At 38.9% G+C, this 22,153-nt stretch overlaps 1 protein-coding gene across 1 annotated transcript; it reads left to right on the top strand.

Moving 5' to 3' along the window:
• Positions 1 to 1,672: 1,672 nt before the first annotated feature.
• Positions 1,673 to 19,962, top strand: LOC149139476 (glutamate receptor 2.7-like). Its single transcript, XM_089450729.1, has 6 exons — positions 1,673 to 2,060; positions 2,429 to 3,762; positions 3,859 to 3,991; positions 18,877 to 19,271; positions 19,371 to 19,562; positions 19,699 to 19,962. Exons 1-6 carry the CDS (start codon positions 1,673 to 1,675, stop codon positions 19,960 to 19,962), a joined length of 2,706 nt encoding a protein of 901 aa, XP_089306855.1.
• Positions 19,963 to 22,153: the final 2,191 nt, after the last annotated feature.

Genomic DNA, 22,153 nt, shown 5'->3' with positions numbered 1-22,153 from the left:
TGTTTTTAATGATAATGTTTTGCTATGAATACATGGTTTGGTTGATAAAATTATTTGATCGACTCGAGGTTTTCCCCAAATTAAAGGTACTGCTAACTGTTTATAACAATACTCATTTACTAGATTCTTTCTTTACGTAGAAAGGCAGTTTTCCTAGAGTCTTTTCCTACAGTCTTTCCATGTCTATGTTAGTAGAAGATTTATTAATTTCCTCCATGTATTGTAATTCCTGTTAATACAACTTTTCCATTTAAAAATGCAATTTGTCCATCCTATGTACTTATATTTTATAAGTTATTGCTATAAAATTCCAATTGCATGATTTTATCTATACTAACATTTTTCTGTTCTTTTCTTGAATCAAACATTGTCAATAAATTTAGAATGACAGTTAACTAAAAGCCGTACAAACTAATTCAATCATGTACTACTGAGATGATCATTATTTCTATATCAAGTTCAACATAAAAATCTACTTAATAAGCACAGTTAATATTACTTATCTATTACCACTATCTAGTTGAATATCCCTGATTTAGTTTTGCCACCAAACCTGAATCTTGTATATATTTGCCTCCCAACCTTAAGATCTACTTCAGTAGTCTCCCCCCAAGCTTTCCTGTTCACAAAAACTCTTAATTTTTCGAGACTTACAGTCTCGAAGCCCTCTAGTCCCAACCAGACATGGCCTTTCAGAATTGTCTGACTCTTCAACAGAGTATTCTCCTTCGTAATCTTCTTTGCTCCTCTTTAGATCTCAGATACCTCTATCCTTTTGATCTCTTGGTTAAAAAAACTCAAGAAATTTAATTTCAAGAACTTAGTAAGGAACAAGTAACTGTTTTCCCTAACTGTTTGTTAAGTAAACTAATATTTAGTGATAACTATTGTCTTCAAAATAGTATTAACTTCCAAAATGATATTTTTTAAATTAGGAAAAATAAATAATTGTCCAAACTGTAGTAATTAAAATATTTACATAGTCTGAGGATATCACATATATTATTATTTATTTATTACTATTATCATTTTTCATTAAAAATCCTACTCAAGTCATTTAGACACGCTCAAGATTAAACATTCCAATTACCACTCTAACCCATCACCTTAAAATATTAATATATGAAGTTTAAAAACATTAATAATTACCCGGTAAGATCTTTCTAACCAGTTTTATAATTAACATTATGCTTATTGCGGAGACTTGACATGGATATATAAATATAAACATAACTATATCATTGTATGCTCAACATTATACCAGCGTATCAAAGTATATCCATGAGACATAGAGATAAAGAAATTGTTCAAAGAGTGATAATACCTTTTAAGTTTCTGTATATCATTCAAAATTCATAAAGGCATTGATTTAATATTTTAAAATTAAATTTAAGACTTATGTATTAATGAATTGCAATTAATAATGAGTAGCTGAGTGATAATTCTTGAAGAGAGATCGAAATTTTCATTTCGTCGCTGATTACCATCCAAATGTAAATTTTCTGGTTGCAGTAAAAAATAACTTTCTTCCATGGTTGTAATGTCGCGACAGGAGAATTCAAACGGGATGTTCTACAATCAGACTACGGGCTTCTCGAAGAGAACCAATCACACAATTCATTCGTTATTTAGTTTTTATTAATATGATATTCGTCTTTGACAAAGTCTATATATGGGATTACATTGGAGCCCAAAGTCTATATATGTATCCAACCTAAAAGGAATAACGAGGTCTGGGAGTGAAACTCGAGATGGGAAGCCAGGTGCTGGCAGTTCTTGGATGATTTTCTCCATTTTATTCTGTGATACTGGAAACTTGTGCCGGGCAGTCCACAAAGATAGCGTGGTGAATATAGGCGTGCTCTTGAACTACAACTCTTCGGTCGTAAAAGTAGCCAAAACCGCCCTTGAAATAGCACAGGACAACATTAATAACGACACCCAGCTACTCAACGGCTCTCGCCTGGTTCTACTGTTCCGTGACACGCGTGGTGATGCTATTCAGTGTGCTTCGGCGGGTAATTTAAATGTGTTCGCTGTTCTGTTCTCAATCGTAGGCTGTATTTTCTATATATGGATAGGAAACCGCCCTGTTTGTGAGATTTTTCCTCTTTCATATGCATTCTTACGTTGTATTTTCTATATATGGATAGAAAACCACCCTATTTGTGAGATTGTTTCCTCTTTCATATTCATTTTTTTATAAGGAACGAATGATTCTCTCTCGGTGCGAGAGACCCCACTGCCATGAGAAGATAGGTGGATATAAAAGATATAATCAGTACAGAAGGTCAAGAGCAAACTAATAGTTTCAAAATTCACCTAAGTTAATCTACAATGTCATTTGCTTAGTTATTTCTTTAATTTATTCCATGATCTCCTTTCTAGCAGTTTGATATTAATTATAATTTATGCTTTGCAAAATCAGCTCTTGATCTGTTGGAAAAAGAAGTGGTTGCAATAATTGGGCCACAGGCGTCGGATGTTGCAGAATTCATATTACATCTGGGAGACGCAGCTAAAGTCCCAATTGTTTCCTTCTCTGTTACTAGTCCCTTGCTCTCCAACCACAGATTTCCATATTTTGTTCGCATGGCACATGGTGATGCCTTGCAAATGCAACCAATTGCGGCGATGGTTCAGGCCTATGGGCGGAGAGAAGTAGCAGCTATTTATTCCAATGATGATTTCGGTAACGGTGCAGTTGCCTCATTGAGAGCTGCGTTTAGTGATGTTCGGTCCGAATTAGAATATAGAACAGTGATACCATTAACGGCGGATCACATAGTTATAGAAAAGGAGCTATACAAATTAATGACAAAGGAATCGGGAGATTTCGTTGCCTATATGCAGTCTGTCGACCTTTCTTCAAAATTATTCAAGAAAGCCTATGAAATAGGAATGATGGATAGTGGTTATGTCTGTATAACCACAGATGAAGTTACCAGCTTTTGGGATGTTCTGTTAAATCCTTCTTCCATGGAATACATGCAAGGCCTCCTAGGATTCAAAACTTATATCCAGAATTCCAAGAAGCTTGCAGATTTCCGTGGAAGGTGGAAAAGTCAATTTAGACTCGAATACCCTCATGAAGAAAAGGCTGAACTAAATATCTACGGCTCATTTGCATACGATGCCGTCTGGATGATAGCTCGGGCAATTGGGAATCTAGGAAACACAAGTTTTAATTTTATCAAGCCCATAAGTTCTTCCCCAAGTTTTACACAACTAAAGGTCTTGCAGGAAGGACCACAGTTATTGACAGAGCTCCTCAAGACAGAATTTAGTGGTGTGAGCGGAGTTGTTCAGCTCAAAGATGGAGAAAATATGGGTTCTACTTATGACATAGCCAATGTGGTGGGTAAAAGCTACAATGTTATTGGGTATTGGAGTAATGAAACTCAGCTCTCCAAACAACTTCCCTCTGGTTCATCATCGCCGTCAAGCCACAATAATGCTATCGACGATCTTAAAACTGTCATTTGGCCCGGTGGATTTGCACAAGTGCCTCGTGGTTGGGAACAGCCAACTAGTGGTAGGAGATTGAAAATTGGAGTTCCCATAAAACACGGATTCACTGAATTTGTCACAGTTGCATTTGACAGTAGCCGTGATCGGAGCAACGTGACTGGTTTCTGTATAGACATATTTGAGGCAGTTATGAACAGACTGGATTATGCATTACCTTATGATCTCGTTCCCTATGGCGACGAGAACCATACACACTCCTATGATGACCTTGTCTATCAAGTTCATCTCAAGGTAACTTGTATAGCGCGTTGAATTATTAGATTTCTAATTCTTATGATTACCAAGAATTCGGCTCCTGTCGATACTGATTTCAAGTATGGTTGACAGAAATTTGATGCAGTTGTGGGTGATGTCACAATATTATCTAACCGAAGTAACTATGTCGATTTCACGCAAACATTTACGGAATCAGGGCTTGTGATGGTAGTTCCTGTCAAGGCAAAAGTCATGGAAATTTCTGGTAATTTCAAACACAAAAGAACAGAGAACAATGCTCTGTTTTCTCCACAGGATCTTTAACACAAGGAAGCAAAAAAAAAATTCTGAGCAGACAGAGTTTTCCACATACAAATAAAATTTGTATTCATTACTAAAATGTCTGATACAAACTTCTTCCTCTACAGAGGGATTACACCAACAGAACTGCTTCAAATGCACAAAAAAAATTACTCTGTCTCATAAAAATTAACTGCTCTGTTCCTTCATTCTTACACCAACAGAACTGCTTCAGATGCACAAAAAAAATTACTCTGTCTCATAAAAATTAACTGCTGTGTAAAAATTTCTTACATTTACTGCTGTAAATGTAATTCCTTACATATGTTGCTTCATTTTCTTTACATTACATTTCAACCAACCAAAGAAAATTCATATGCTGCTGCCTATTTGCATTACAATGCCCATTTGCCCTCTGCGTATTACACTGCATACATTACATATTAAAAAAAATGAATTGGGTTTTCATTCTCCACAAAAAAATGATTTTGCGCTGCCCTGTTTTCTTCTTCGCACTTCTGTGTATATTACATTGCATATGTGATAAAAAAAAGTTACATATTACATGTCCCGTGAACAATAATAAAAAACATTAAAATTAAAACCTTTCCCTATATTCTACGAACCACATTAAATTTCATTAATGTTCTACTGGCAAAAAAAACTAGCGGTCAACAAAAAACTTCACGTCATGTCATTCCCTGCAGGCCCTGTATGCAACTTGGCTTAATCGAATGGACATCCACCATCCTTTCAATCGGACGGCTGTCATTAATTCCCCGGGAGCCCCTTTTAATTGAGCTTTACGTTCCGGGGGATTGGTGGTTTTGAAACCGTACTAAGGACACGCGTCGGTTGGTTAGTGTGATCGGAGCCTCCCCACGAAATACTACGCTACGTGAAAGGTGGTTTGGGGAAAATACCGGCGGTTTTGTGGAATTAAATGCGTGCAGGTGAAATTACAGTTTCAACACTCCCCTTTAATTTCAACTGCTGGGTTACCAGTCATACCCAGACATTTCCTCAAAAAACTCAAAACTTTTCTGGTTCAATGGCTTGGTCAGAATGTCTGCAACCTGCTCTTAAGTCCTGCAATGTTTTAAAACAATTTCTCCATTGTTTACCAATTCCCTGATGTAATGAAACTTTGTGTCAATTTGTTTTGTTCTCTTATGAAACACTGAATTCTTGGATAATGCAATAGCTGAGCTATTGTCACAAAAAATTACAGTTCCTTTTGTTTGTTCTTGGCACAAACTCCTCAACATCCTTCTCATCCAAACTGCTTGACATGCTGCTGCTGTAGCTGCCACATACTCTGACTCTGCTATAGACAACGCTACAATAGGTTGTTTTTTAGAAGCCCATGAAATGGCTCCTGAACCCATGTGAAAAACATAACCGGATGTACTTTTCCAATCATCTACACTTCCAGCCCAATCACTATCAGTGTATCCAATTAAATCTGAACATTCTGAAGTAGTATATAAAATGCCAAACCTTTTAGTACCTTTAACATACCTAAGAATTCTTTTTGCTGCCTGCCAATGTGCTTCTTTTGGCCTCTCTATGAATCTAGAAATTAAACTAATAGCAAACATTATATTCGGCGTAGTTGCAATCAGATACATGAGGCTGCCAACTATGCTCTTGTACAAACTAGGATCAAAATCCTTGCTGTTGTCCTCTTTGCTGAGTTTTAATCCCATCACTCTGGGAGTGGTTGCTGCCTTGCTCTCTTGCATATTGAACCTTTCCAATACTTCATTAATATATTTTGCCTATGAGATAAAATCCCATTTTCATTTTGATCTACTTCTATTCCTAAGAAGTATATCAGCAAACCCATGTCAGTCATTTCAAATTCTTCTTTCATCACTATTTTGAAGTTTTCAATAAGGTAATCATCATTACCTGTGAAAATAACATCATCAACATATAACACAACAATTAGTAATTTACCATCATTTTCTTTGATGTAGACGGTGGGTTCTCCCTCACACTTATCAAATCCATTTTCCAGTAGATAGGAATCTATCCTACTGTACCATGCTCTTGGTGCTTGCTTCAGCCCATAAAGAGCTTTCTTCAATCTGCACACTTTGTGCTCTTGGCCTTTCTTTTCATAGCCTGGAGGTTGCTCAATATAAACCTCTTCTATTAACACTTCATTTAGGAATGCTGACTTCACGTCCATTTGGTAAACTTTCCACTTGTCTTGCGCTGCTATGTGTTGTAGGGAAAAGTATCCGATTCGGATGACCCTATCCCACTCTAAGGGTGATAGTACCTCAGCAACAACTGTAAACAAAACTACTTAAGGTTTACTTCTTTATGAAAGCAAGAGAGAATGAAGAAATGCACTAACCGTTGCCTTGCGCTTAATATTTGCTCCAATCTCTTCTCTTTGCTGCTTGCTCCTAGCTCTTTGCTCTTTTGCTGGCCCAGCTACAATGAGATCCTGCAAAATAACAAAGGAGGAAACTACAAGAAGCATGCATTCATAACTGATTCAAGGATTAGCACAAATCAAATATACAATCATCACAATACATCATTGAAACAAATGCATATAGAAGAACCTCAATAGCTTTTATTAATGGAAGAAGTAAAGTTCTGAGAAGGTTACAACCATTGAAGGCTCCAATCCAGCAACACCTCCCAGCAGAAAGAATTTCTCCTCTTCACCTCCTTCAAGCAATCACCCAATAGTTCTATAGTGAAACCAACAACATGTCATTACTTTGCACAAAATTCCAGCCTCCTGAGCTCATAGGGGAGAGCTCAATATATAGATGAATTGAGAAAGGATGAGTCAGCTTGCAACTGATGTGTAGCTGCCTTGTGTCCTCTCTCTCTTCAGTTGATCTTCAGTTCTTGAGTCCACTTGGAGAACCTTGCTTCCACTTGGAGAAACAGAGCCTCTGACTCATCACAAGGCGAAATCCCTGATCCAAGTGTCATTTTTGGAATATTCCAGAGCAATGACTCAGTGTGCCACTTGTCCCATCTCGCTCAGCGCAGGGGGCCTTTGTTCTACCTGCTTTGCAACGCAGGTACACCATGGAGGAGTTGAGTTTCAGCGCAGAAGCCTAGTGGAGCACCTGCTTTGATTTCAGGATTGCTTGTTTTTGAGTGTTTTCAGGTGGAGAACTGATCTGAGAGCTGTTGGTTTGCTGACCTTGTTCCTCTAGGGGTAGGAACATCATGTTTAGGGACTTTGGATCCCTTGGATTATTGACAATTCATGCCTGATGCTGCAAGGCACAAAATTGTCTATAACAGATGCCCCCTAAAGTATGAGGTCGTTTATCGGGTGAAATGCTTTATTAGGAGGATCCGAAGTTCATTCAATCTGCTGAGAAGTGTCCTGTAATAAGATACAATACAATACATTATTTTTCATACTTTTTCATGATCTAGCTGAGGCGGGCATTCCCATGCTCAGCTTTATAAATTCATTTTGGTACATAGAACAGACGATCGTCTGATGGTAGACTGATAATTCTCTGCCGAAATTATCATCCTTTGAGAAGGATGATCATCTGCTGCAATGATGTATACATCAAATGTCTTTATATCCTGAATATATATCGCAGCCTGGATGGATGAAACTAGATCCGGGGTCTTCAATCTCTTCCGATCTTCACTCGATGTATAAGTCAATCCATGTGAGAATTTCTTGAAGTCGAACATGGAAAGACATCGCTTGATTACCGGTCAATGATGTAAACCGTTAACAAACGCGAGAGGAATCACCGATAAGGATGATGACCCTCAAGGTACAGCAGTACAATTCACATGGTGGGAATAAAGGACTTGGTGTCGACCACCATGTAAAATCTTCTGGTCGAAGGTCATTGATGTATACCTGTCGCCGGAAGTGAGAAACTTGCCATTGAGGCATGCAAGCTTCAAAGTACTGAAGGGGTTGTTCCTAGATCAACTCCTTGGATAATGAGCTGATGTCGACAAGGAGCGATCCGTCAAAGGAGGGCCTTAATGAATCCCACATCAGCGACACGGAACGGAGCTAGTGATTGTAATGAGGTGAAAACAAACTGTGATGTATGATTCAGGGTGGCGGTCATGAAATGGATGAAGGACAATGTATGGCAGTGGATGGGACACGGTTGACTCTTTGCAGAACAACATCTCTTGAACATATAACGACACTGATGTGATGGATCGGTAGCATTACCCCAAATGTGGATGGTGTGGCGAGGACCATGGTGATGAGACCGGTGAATGAAACAACCCAACCCGATGTGATACGGAGGACAAAGTGTCATGTTCAAGAGCGACTTGCTACCATTAAAGCTGTGAGGTTCTCCCAATTTTTCCCCAGTCATTGCTGACCAGTACCTCTTTATTTTTGTCAAGCTTGAGGAGGATAACATATGCTTGTTCTATAACCTGCCCTTCGGGCAAGCCCATCGCTATGTTTTAACGAGCCTAGCGATAGGGAAACTCGTTCTCGTCTAAAGACAAGTTTGTCGCTATTTAATGAATTTAACGAGTCTAACGACAAGGATAACTCGGTCCTTTTCATTTTTAGAGAGTCTGAAAAGGTACATAAAATCAACTCCAGAATTCCTTTTTCGTCATCTAATCCCTTAAGTTCGAAAAAGTATAAAACAATACAGAAGGGATGAGTTTTCGGTACTTTTAACGAGCCGGACAAAACAAGCGCTCGATCTTTTTGTGCAATAATCCCTCAGGTCCAAAAAGATTAAAATCTAAAGGAGGGATAGCTCTTCCTGTCGTTTAACGAGCTGGAAGGCCAAAACTCGGCAAACTTTTCATATTTTACGAGTCAGGAGAAAAGAGCTCAAAGAAGACTCGTCTTTTGAGGAACGAGTGATGAACAGGGCAGCAGCAGATTCCAGGTACAGGTTGGAATATTCCAATCACGGCAGTGTCACAAGGATGGCTTAGTGAAATCACTCTTCGCAGCTGTTCCTCAAAATGGGTAAACAAACATATGGAGATGAACGATTGGCCAAATGAACGGATGGAGGTGAGACTGCAAGAACACGACCAAGGGCTTTAATATGGCTGTCAAAGGTTACATTTACCAAGGTTATTTACCGGTTCATTTTTTCTGGGTGAGCTTGAACTCTAGGGGAAGATTGCTCACAACTTATATTTATTTTTTAACGAGCATGAACTATGTGCTAAAACTGCTTGGATCTTGCATTTATTTTTTAACGAGCATGAACTGTGTGCTAAAACTGCTCGATCATACCAGTCTTAATACAAGAAACGCCTCAGGTGAGGTAGTCATATTTAAGGAGCTATACCTCACTAGTTACTCCAATTTGGCAAGTTTTAACTTTTGCCCCACATCCTTTCTTCATGCAAGCTGGAAACGGCTAATCCTACGAGTTTAACGGGTTAGACCTACAGGTTTAAAGGGAGGACCTAAAAATTTAAAAAATAAATAGTCGTCCCATGCTTGCACTCCAAAAGGTTTGCATGCCCCCAGGTATAAAGTATAATTTCGAGGCGCTGCCTCTTACTTATTATCCGAAAAATAGTTTTGTTCGCTGCCGCAAACTAAACCCCTTTTTCCGGCGATGTCTATCACTAGGTTACTAAAGACGGTGACCACTTGTTGCAGCAATTTCATCTCTTTCTTTGGAGGCGGCCCCTACTTATCCTTCAAAACATATGTTTTAATGGGTGAGGCTTGCCTTCAAAGATGGTGGCTACTTGCCGCCACAAATGGATCTCCTTCCTCGGTATCCTAATTATCTAGACAAGGGGAGCGAGAAACAGATTATCCCACTCTCATAACTTTGACAAAAGAATCTTATTCTAGAACAACCCTCCCTTCCATGCCGGACGGGGTACGGACTAGTCATATTCTTCTGCGGAAATTAACTTTATACCCAAGGTTTCCTCTGCCCAAGGCAGGCCAGGGTGCATGCCCCCTGGGTCCCAGTTATATCTTTCCGAATCACTCACATTCATCGGGAAGTAGAACCGGGGGTGGAGGCATTTCTTGAGTGAATAATCCATTTAGGGTTGGTATTTGACTATTTGCGATGCGAGATCCTGGAAATGAAAGTTGGTCTACGAGCTTGACCATCTTTCCTTCGTGTGGAAAACACATTACTCTAAAGAGTGAGGAGACTATAGCTCCCATGCAATATATATAGTCCCGTCCAAGGAGTAGGTTATAATCCAAGGGTCCTTGGACGACCATGACGTTCATATGAACTGTCTTCTTCCTCAATGTGATCGAAACATTGGGGAGGATCCCTAAAGGGCGACTGGTTCCTTTATCAAAACCTGATAGATTTCTCATCTCAGGTAAAAGCGTCGGGGAACCCAGTGCTTTCCAAGCAATAGAGGAAAGGATACTCACAGATGCCCCTTCATCAATGATAGTTCCAGCCATTACCATTCTATAGATTTGGACAATGATTCTGAATGGTATATTGGCTAGTAACCGGGGTCTGCCTAGTTGGTTCCAATCAAAGGACACAACCAGGTTGCTTGGTGGTGGGACCGAATACACGGCCGGATACGACCCTGACGATGTTCCTTCCTGCGATAAAGGAATAGGCGCATTGCCCTGATGCTCATCAGAGTCTGTGTTGATGAAAAGAATCTGGACGATGTCATCCTTATTCTCTTCAGTGAGGGTGTCATTTGAAGATGAGTCTTCAATGACGGAGTCATTTGAGGATGAAACCTCTGAAGGAAGAACCGGGTCAACTGCCATTTCGACCTTTAGACTTTCGTCTGGTCTAGATTCAGTAGGTTCATTCTCAATGACCGACACTTCAGCTGACCACTTGAGCGGGCCAGCTGGATTTTCAACTATCGAGGGACTTGGCGCGAGTTTTTGGTATCCAGGAGGAAGTCGTGACGGTGAAACCGGACGATCTTCCAAAACTCTCTTTGCCTCATCTAAGAATGGACAACGGTGGATGGCGTGATCGCCTTCACACAGCATGCAGGGTGATCTTGGTCTCCCTTTTCGTCCTTCACTCTCGTTAGTTGACGGACTGCAATCAACATGACTACCAGAGGTTGATGCTACCGGATTGTGCAACCTGGGGGACCAGTCCCTTAGTATCCGGGGAATACAAGGACAATCACGGTGGAAGTGGGTCCCTTTGCAAATGACACATGGCGATTTAGGCCCGGTCGGTGCAGTGTGTGGATTTTTGTCAGATGTCTTTTGCTTGCCCCCAGTCGCCTTCGCCATAGGCCCCTTCTGCTTCTTTTCTCTCTCCTTATTTTCCTTCTTCTCCATGGGAGGCTGACTTTTGCCGACTCTACCTTGTGAAGATGAAGGATCAGAGGAAGAATTGTAAGAAGTGGAAGGCTGGTGGGCAGCTCTAGACTGGTCTGACTGTTGATTCGACTGCTCAGGATTTGTGGTGGTCTGAACTACATCAGTTGAAAAGAGCCATACAGGTAGGCCAATTGTCAATCCTGGAAGTGACAATGTGGCCATATGGGGCACACCAACATCTCCCCAAGAGGAGAAGGGACTGGGACTTCCACCAAGGTGACTTCCTTGGTTGGTGGGCTCCATACTTTTCAACTGAAAGATCAACGCGGGAATAAGAGGTGATTATGTTCCGTTTAAAATAAATTTTATTAACGACGCTTTAGACACAACTTTGCTTTTTCATGTTTTAAGAGTCGAGAAAAAGCTAAAGATGACTCTAGTCCCCTTCGATGTTTTAACGAGCCCGAAGTGACAAATGCTCGGATGGACTTTTTCAGTTATAGAGTTTGAAAAAGGCCAAAAGAAACTGCTCTGGAGTTCTAGGCAGAGGGTGTGCCAAACTTTTCGCGAAACCACAGAATACGTTTTACGGTACGGGTGGTCGATCTTCGTGAATGCTGTGTTCACTGCATCGCGATCAGTAGGGCGGCCGACACGGCTTCCTATGGATAAAGGCTTTGTTCCTATAGGGGTCTCCCAATATATACGCGACGGTACGTGGGAGCACAAGTCCGTATTAGTGCCACCGACTCTCAGGAGGAATCACCCACCTTCGTAGAGATCGACAGTCACTACGTTTAACGACGCCGGAACACGTCTCTACCTAGACCTCTATGTGTTTGCGTTATGTTACAAAGCGTTGTTATGTAAATTGAATTTATTTTAATGTTGATCTTGCTTAGCAGTTTGCCTTTAAGGATCACCACGAGATGTATGTAACAAATTCCTGAATGCAGTCTAAGATGAGAAGCAAACTTTTCAATCTTTCAACTTTGAAAATCTTAACTACTGAGGAGAAGAAAGGCAAATCTTTTCACACAGATCATAGAGCACACACTAATGCAAAATTTCCTAAATCAGCATGCAAACAGTCAAATGCAAAATGCACAATGCATGTATTTTCTTTTCCCTTTCTTAATGTTGATGTATTACAAAAAGAAAGTTGTTATATAACTTTGATTTCGATTTAAAGCGAAAACAAACAAGCTTGTCCAAAATCAAAAGACACCTTAAGATTTACTTGTTTAATCACTGGAAATACATGAAATCAAACGATAATGACGAAAGTAAAAAGACTAATCAGCTATGGGCAGCAAACAAGCTAACTCTTTAGACCAGCAAAATGCCTAACACAGGTTCAGATCTAAGAGGCCAAAGCAAGACTAGTTCACTTTCGTTATGGGAAATTGTAAATGATGTAAGAAATACAAAAGAACAAGTACAATTTCGTTATATAACAGAGGCGGAATGATGGCAAGTAAGGTTGGTTTCAGAACAGGTACAAGACTGGTAACTGGCTGCAAAATCTATAGTGAAAACAGGCAAGAAAAAGGGAGGAAACCCCACATGCACAAGGCAAAATTGGGCCAACGCAGGTGTTGCACAGCCAGTCTGGCTCTCAGCGCAGGTAGCCCCTTCGGGACCTGCGTTACAAAGCAGGTAGCCTGTGTACTACTTGCTTTGGAAAATGAAAGTTGCGTTTTCACAGTTTCTGGGTCACAATTTTCTCAAAAATTCACAGTTTTTGCTCAAATCAGAAGCTATCAGTGAAGCACACACTAAGGGATGACAAGGAGGATGAAAAGCTATCACTAAGAGCTTACAAGGATCCTTGTAGATCAGCTCTTCAAATCATGAACATGCTCAGAAATGAGCTAGAGTAGCTGCCCTCTACTTCGCTTTTGATATAGTCAAAAGCTTTTCGATTTGGTATTCTTTTGTTCAGGAAATGAATAGCAAAATACTACAAACAATCAAACAGATACGATCCCCAGTGGAGTCGCCAGTTTGTTGTAGGGAAAAGTATCCGATTCGGATGACCCTATCCCACTCTAAGGGTGATAGTACCTCAGCAACAACTGTAAACAAAACTACTTAAGGTTTACTTCTTTATGAAAGCAAGAGAGAATGAAGAAATGCACTAACCGTTGCCTTGCGCTTAATATTTGCTCCAATCTCTTCTCTTTGCTGCTTGCTCCTAGCTCTTTGCTCTTTTGCTGGCCCAGCTACAATGAGATCCTGCAAAATAACAAAGGAGGAAACTACAAGAAGCATGCATTCATAACTGATTCAAGGATTAGCACAAATCAAATATACAATCATCACAATACATCATTGAAACAAATGCATATAGAAGAACCTCAATAGCTTTTATTAATGGAAGAAGTAAAGTTCTGAGAAGGTTACAACCATTGAAGGCTCCAATCCAGCAACACCTCCCAGCAGAAAGAATTTCTCCTCTTCACCTCCTTCAAGCAATCACCCAATAGTTCTATAGTGAAACCAACAGCATGTCATTACTTTGCACAAAATTCCAGCCTCCTGAGCTCATAGGGGAGAGCTCAATATATAGATGAATTGAGAAAGGATGAGTCAGCTTGCAACTGATGTGTAGCTGCCTTGTGTCCTCTCTCTCTTCAGTTGATCTTCAGTTCTTGAGTCCACTTGGAGAACCTTGCTTCCACTTGGAGAAACAGAGCCTCTGACTCATCACAAGGCGAAATCCCTGATCCAAGTGTCATTTTTGGAATATTCCAGAGCAATGACTCAGTGTGCCACTTGTCTCATCTTGCTCAGCGCAGGTGGCCTTTGTTCTACCTACTTTGCAACGCAGGTACACCATGGAGGAGTTGAGTTTCAGCGCAGAAGCCTAGTGGAGCACCTGCTTTGATTTCAGGATTGCTTGTTTTTGAGTGTTTTCAGGTGGAGAACTGATCTGAGAGCTGTTGGTTTGCTGACCTTGTTCCTCTAGGGGTAGGAACATCATGTTTAGGGACTTTGGATCCCTTGGATTATTGACAATTCATGCCTGATGCTGCAAGGCACAAAATTGTCTATAACACTATGGACAACACTGCTCTCACGGTTTCCATTCTTGCAACCGGTGCAAAAGTCTCCTCATAGTCTCTCCCATACTGCTGCTTGTATCCCTTGACAACCAGTCTTGCCTTGTGTCTTTCTATTTTGCCTTCAGCATTACTCTTGGTCTTGTAGACCCATTTAACTCCAATGACTTCTTTTCCTTTTGGTAGTTCAACCAAATCCCATGTCTTGTTTCTTTCTATGGCATTGATCTCCTCATCCATAGCTTCTATCTATTTCTTATCCTTAATTGCATCTTCGAAATGAACAGGGTCATCAACATGACAATATAAAGCAAATAAAGAGTTCATACCTTTATCATAAATGTCACTTAAATTTCTGAACTTCTTACCTCTTTCATTTGGTGTACAAGTGCTTGAAGACGCACTTGAATTTCCTCCTTGTGGTGTGCTTGGAGAAGCACTTTCATTTCTCCTGAAGGGTGTCTCTTGCTGTCCTTGTGTTGGCGCTATTATTTGGGGATGTATTTCAGCTATCTCCTCATCATCTTCATCATGAGACAAACAGTTTTTAACATTCACTGTTTTCTCTATGCTTCCATCCCAAGCTTCCTCCTCAATGAACTGAACATCTCTTCTCACAAAAAACTTCTTGGTAGATGGGATATACAACCCGTAAGCTTTTGATTCCTCACTGTATCCAATGAAAATACATTTCTCCCCTGTCCAACTTCTTCCTTAGCTGATCTGGAATGTGTGCATAAGCCACACATCCAAAAACTTTCATGTGGTTGACTCCTTGCTTTCCCCCACTCCATGCTTCTTCCGGCACTCTGTTCATGACTGCTTTTGTTGGACATCTATTCAAAATATACTCTGCACAATGTACAACTTCAGCCCAATAATCATTTGGCAAATGCTTTTCCTTTAACATACTCCTCGCCATGTCCATGATGGTCCTAGTCTTTCTTTCAGCTACTCCATTTTGCTGCGGAGTGTACCTTGTGGTAAACTATTTGTGTATTCCATTTTCTCTACAAAACCGTAGGAATTCCTTGGAGATATACTCACCTCCTCTGTCAATTCTTAGAACTTTGATATGCAGCCCGCTTTGATTTTCTACAAATGCTTTGAAATTGTGAAATTTTTCAAACATTTCACTTTTGTTCTTTAGGAAATAAACCCAAGTCTTTCTAGTGAAATCATCAATGAATGTTAGAAAATATTGGCTGCCTGCAAGTGATGGAGTTTGCATCGGTCCATATAAATCTGAGTGGACAATCTCTAAGGGTGCTTTTGCCCTTATGCTTTTCCCTGATGGAAAACTTTCTCTGTGTTGTTTCCCCAAGATACAACCTTCACAAAGGCTGTTTGGTTTCTCTATCAATGGTAATCCTCTTACCATTCATTTTCTACTCAACAAGTTAAGACCTCCAAAGTTGAGATGTCCAAATCTCAAATGCCACAACCAATTTTCATCCTTTGGAACGCTTTGGAAAGCCTCTTGTGTCACTGCTGCTATTACTTCTTTATTTTTCAAATCTGCCCTTATTCTGATAATGAACATCCTATTCCTTGTCATCTTCACTTTAGCAATACATTGTTTGCTGGGTTTTCTATCCATGATGGTGCATACATCATTCTCAAAGAAAACATTGTAACCCTTTTGAACAAGCTGTCCAATACTCAAGAGGTTACACTTCATTCCAGGAACATAATAGACATCTGCTATGGTTTTGTTTTCACCTTTCTTTGTAAATATTTTTACTTCTCCTTTTCCCATAACAAAAACTTTACTATCAGTCCCAAGTGTGACTTGTGACTTCACACTTTGATCTAAATTGGAAAACAAGGCTATGTTTCCTGTCATATGGTTACTGCAACCGGAGTCTAGAAACTGTATATCATCACTGTTTGTTTCAGCCATATTACAAGCTAAAAGCACATTATCTTGGCTGATATTTTCTCTAGTGATATTTTCACTTGATCTATTACTCATATCATGATGCTTCTTCCTACATTCATTTGCATAATGCCCATATTTTTTACAATAATAACATTGGACATTGGATTTTTCATACCTTTGTCCTTGAGCATGATGTTGTCCACTTTGTTGGCTGCTGCCTTGGCCTTGGTTCTGATTTGGATTGCTGCCTCTTCCTTGAGCATTTACTGGACTATTTCTTCCACCTCTGTTTTGGCTTCTGCCTCTTCCTCTCTTGTTTTCTCTGCCTTGACCTCTTCCTCTTCCAAAGGACATCTGGGTCTTGAAATCTTGCTCTAGAGATGAGTTTTCATTTCTACTCAACCTCTGCTCATGTGTTATCAGTGATGCATGAAGTTCATCAACTAAAAAGTTTGTGAGATCCTTTGTCTCTTCTATGGTGGTGACAATCACATCGAACTTTGAGGGTAGGACCCTCAACAGTTTCTCCACAATCCTCATTTCTTCAAGAATTTCTCCATGAGTCCTTATTTGTGTGACCAGACCAATCACATGTGTGAAAAATGAGTCAATATTGTCTGACTCCTTCATGCACAGATTCTTAAAATCTCTCCTCAGCAACTGTAGTTTTGCTGTCTTCACTTTCTCCATGCCATGATGGGCTGTCTTGAGAATTTGCCATGCTTCTTTGGATGTCTTAGCTGCTGCTATCCTTGGAAACACACTCTCATGCACTGCTTGATACAAAAATACGAGGGCTTTTGAATCCTTCTTCTTATTTCTCTTCAATAGATCTTTCTCTGCCTGTGTCAAGTTATTAAACTCTTCTTCATCTCCTCGTTCTTCAAACCCATATTCAACAAGTTCCCATAAATCTTGTAAGGCAAACAGGGCTCTCATGGTTATTGCCCAATAGTCATAGTTTTTCCCATTAAACTGTGGGAGTTGAGTATTAAAAATACCCATGCTAGTGCTTGTGTTGGAGCCAGCCATTCCTTGCACTCTAAACTATGCTTCAGATATTTGACTGTGTATTTAAAATCACTAATTGTCTTCAACAGCTACACAAAAAAAACTTTGAGAAATACCTGGATCCTTTCTTGACTGAGAAGTTGCTACAGCAAGAAGTCCTTCCTTCAGCTTCTTTGACACCTTCAAAGAGCCTGGACAAGCTTTGATACCATGATGGAAATTTCTGGTAATTTCAAACACAAAAGAACAGAGAACAATGCTCTGTTTTCTCCACGGGATCTTTAACACAGGGAAGCAAAAAAAAATTCTGAGCAGACAGAGTTTTCCACATACAAATAAAATTTGTATTCATTAATAAAATGCCTGATACAAACTTCTTCCTCTACAGAGGGATTACACCAACAGAACTGCTTCAGATGCACAAAAAAAATTACTCTGTCTTATAAAAATTAACTACTTTGTTCCTTCATTCTTTACATTGTTGTGTAAAAATTTCTTACATTTACTGCTGTAAATGTAATTCCTTACATATGTTGCTTCATTTTCTTTACATTACATTTCAACCAACCAAAAAAAAAAATCATATGCTGCTGCGTATTTGCATTACAATGCCCATTTTCCCTCTGCGTATTACACTGCATACATTACATATTAAAAAAAAACATTACCCTCACGCTGCTGTGTGAATTGGGTTTTCATTCTCCACAAAAAAAATGATTTTGCGCTGCCCCCGTTTTCTTCTTCACACTTCTGTGTATATTACATTGCATATGTGATGAAAAAAAGTTACATATTACATGACCCGTGAACAATAATAAAAAACCTTAAAATTAAAACCTTTACTTATATTCTACGAACCACATTAAATTTCATTAATGTTCTACTGGAAAAAAAATTGGCGGTCAACAAAAAACTTCACGTCACGTCATTCCCTGCAGGCCCTATATGCAACTTTGGCTTAATCGGATGGACATCCACCATCCTTTCAATCGGACGGCTGTCATTAATTCCCCGGGAGCCCCTTTTAATCGAGCTTTACGTTCCAGGGGATTGGTGGTTTTGAAACCGTACTGTGGACACGCGTCAGCTGGTCGGTGTGATCGGAGCCTCTCCACGAAATACCACGCTGCGTGAAAGGTGGTGCGGGGAAAATACCGGCTGTTTTGTGGAATTAAATGCGCGCAGGTGAAATTAAAGTTTCAACAGAAGCAAATCACGCTTGGACATTCCTGCAGCCTTTTACAGAAAGCATGTGGTGCACATTAGGGGTATTTTTAATATTCACAGGATGCGTAATATGGCTATTCGAGCGTAGTGTAAATCCTATGTTCAGAGGAAAACCCAGAGACCAAGTGGTGACTCTACTCTGGTATTCTACACTCAATAGTTTACTCTTAATACTTATATGCATGATCTGCGCACTGCTTTAATTAAATCTCCAATAAGCTGACTTTTCCACTTTTCCATTCACAAGGTTTTCTTTCTCGACGCTAGTTTTCTCTCACAGTATGAGATTCTCCTTCCCTTTCGAATTACTTTGTTTTGTTCTCTGGTTTGGAAAATAAAAAAGTAGAATGTCACCATTTACATGGCTTTATATGATGTTTCTCTCTCTTGATATAATAGATACTGTACTGCAGGGGAGAAGTTAGTGAGCAGTTTGTCTCGATCGGTGCTTGTAATCTGGCTATTCGTACTTCTGATTCTAACATCAAGCTATACGACCAATTTGATGTCTATTCTCACAGTGCAAAAGTTGAATCCTACTGTTAAAGATGTTGAATCTCTCCGCGCTAGTGGAGCAAGAGTAGGGTATCAGAAAGATTCTTTTGTAGGTGAATACCTACAAGAGCAATTGCAAATAGCCAACAAGAGTCTTGGAACATATTCATCAGCAGAGGAAGCTATAGAGGCTCTTTCAAACCTCACATTTGCTACCATTTTCGATAAGATTCCATATATCCGCATTTTTCTGGCTTCACAATGCAACTATACGTTGGTTGGACCTATCCACAGGACTGGGGGTTTCGGCGCTGTAAGTTGCTTCAGATATTCAATAATTTGTCTGAATTCCAATGCATAAATGACTTCTTCTATATATAGCTGGTCTCTCACTATCAACACTTTTGCACAGGTATTTCGCAAGGGCTCTCCCCTCGTCTCTGATATTTCCAGAGCTGTTCTGTCTCTTTCAGAGGACAAAGAAATGCAGAAGATTCAAACCAGGTGGTTAAATAACACTGCCTGCACAGATTCAGTAGGTCTCAATAGTTTGGACATTAACTCTTTCTGGGGTCTCTACTTGATCACTGGTTCGGTGTCATTGGTAGCTCTTCCCATCTTCTTTGCAATTATATGAGAGATCCTAATGTTAAGGATAACAATAATAGTGAGGTGGGTGATCATCAATAGGGCTGACATTGAAGAGGGAAATGAAATCGTTCATGGTATGTGTTGACCAGAAAGAGAGTCCAACCTCATCTCCCGAGACAAGAGTATCAGAAATTAGACACAGCAACAGTCCATTCTCCCCGGTAAATTTCACAAGTAGCCCTTCGACCACGGGAACAAGTCCTTTCAGCGCCAGCATGCTTTCCAGGAGAAGCTTATCCGTTCTGGATAATGTACATGTGGTCGATGCAGATGAAAACGCAACTGCACGCGCTTCATCTGTTTCGGCACCTGATCATCTAGCAGAAGAGGTTCCATCCAACACACTGCGATGAGCGGAGACTTTCATCTGATCATCTAACAGAAGAGGTTCCATCAAACACACCGCGATGAGCGGAGACTTTCCCAAAAAGTCTCGCAGATACACGTAAGACCTTTCATTTGGGTTTCAAATTTCGTATCATAGTATTTCTCCTACTTTTCTTTCATGGAATTTATCTTTTAAAATTATCAAAATTTAGGTTTCGCCTCCCTGTTGTACGCTACTGTAACCCAGTACACGGTCGAACCAGCACCACAAGTAGCCGTTTTAATATTGGGATGATCCTGCCATTATCATGAAACAGTCAAAGAAGTAAGATAAACACTATTTCAGAGAGTAATTTATGATTAGCACAACCAGGTTTATTAATGTGGTTGATATATGTTGATAGATGTATATAAAGCACATGTTCATCCACATTTACCAACGCTGTTGATATAGGCAGATAGGCATATATCAAACACATTAATAATTATAAAATATATTTTATTAATTAAAGGCTAACCATATATGATTCTTAATAACTATATAAATAATAACAACAATACATACACACACCTATATTTCAAATTATAATATAATTAAAATATAACATAATAATAGAAATTACTTATTATTAATAGTACTTATTTATCTCGGTTATTATATATTTATCAATATGATTTTCTATATTAAGAGTATATGGACCATATATATATATATATATATATATATCCAGGGGATTAATAAACCCAAAGGATTATTAATATTATAAGCCTAAGGGGTTAATAAACCGAAGGGATTACTATAATAAACCAAAAGGTATTAATAAACCCAAGGATTAATATTATAAACCCTATTAATAATATTATACCCCATGAATATGAACCCTTAGATTAATATACATAAGAGATTGATAATAAAACCCGAGTGAATAATAAATCCAAGGGATTAGTACTAAAAACCCAATGAATTATAAACCAAAGGGAATAATATTAAACCCAATACATTAATATTATAAACCCAAAGTATATAAACCCTGATATCAAGAGATTATTAATAATTATAAACCATGTATATTAAACTCTATATCTTAAGAACGTTATATGATAAATCTAATATTAGAAACCTCATATTATAAATTGAGTACTTTAAACCCTATTATTAAACATGTTGTTATAAACCCTAATATTAAAGCCAATATTATAAACCTAAATATTAAACTCCAAGAGATTTATATTTAACCCAAGGGACTCATATTAAACAATAAGCCCAAGAGACTTATATTGAACCCAAGTGACTAATATTATAAACCCTATGAATAATATTATACCCCACGAATATGAACCCTTAGATTAATATACCTAAGAGATTGATACTAAAAACCCAAGTGAATAATAAACCCAAGGGATTAGTACTAAAAACCCAAGCAATTATAAACACAAGGGAATAATATTAAACCCAATGGACTAATATTATAAACCCAAAGTATATAAACCCTAAGATACATATTATAAACCCTAAAATAAACGTGGTTGACCATGGTTTACCATTGTTTATTTTCATATTGACACAATCTTTGTCATAATGCAACATTGGGCCATGGTTGACCATTGTTGATTTTCATAGTGAGACAATCGTTGTCACAATGTGACATTGGACCATGGTTGACCATGATTGACTATGTTTGATGATGGTTAACAATAGTTGAACATGGTTGATTTTCATATTGAGACCATGGTTGACCATGATTATAATCCCAAGGGATTTATATTAAACCCAAGGATTAATATTATAAACCCTATGAATAATATTATACCCTAGGTATATGAACACTTAGATTCATAAAATCATGGGATTCATAATATAAAACCAGTGTAATAGTAAACCGAGTTAATACTAAAAGCCCAAGGGATTAATATTATAGACCCAAAGTATATAAACCCTAAGTTAAATATTATAAACCACAAAATAAACATGGTTAACAATGATTTACCATGGTTGATTTTGATGTTGAGACAAACTTGTCGCAATGTGACTTTGGAGCATTATTGACCATGGTTAAACATGGTTGATTTTCATATTGATACAATCTTTTTCATAAGGTGACATTAGATCATGGTTGACAATGGTTGAGGACAACTCACAATGTTTTACCATTATGGACCATAGTTGACAATGGTTGACCATGGTTGATTTTCATATTGAGATAATATCTGTGATCC

This window comes from Pinus tabuliformis, chromosome X (genome assembly GCF_031772625.1).
Source record: "Pinus tabuliformis cultivar Carrire ecotype Pingquan chromosome X, CPIR1, whole genome shotgun sequence".
Lineage (NCBI taxonomy): Eukaryota > Viridiplantae > Streptophyta > Pinopsida > Pinales > Pinaceae > Pinus > Pinus tabuliformis.
This window is presented reverse-complemented; position numbering and strand designations above follow the sequence as displayed.

Excerpts from the sequence above, each read along its gene's own strand:
- LOC149139476 (XM_089450729.1), top strand. The coding sequence starts at position 1,673 with ATGGGATTACATTGGAGCCCAAAGTCTATATATGTATCCAACCTAAAA. Across the intron at positions 2,061-2,428 it reads TCTGTTCTCAATCGTAGGCT|CTCTTGATCTGTTGGAAAAA; the intron begins GTATTTTCTATA and ends TTGCAAAATCAG. Across the intron at positions 3,763-3,858 it reads TCTATCAAGTTCATCTCAAG|AAATTTGATGCAGTTGTGGG; the intron begins GTAACTTGTATA and ends TATGGTTGACAG.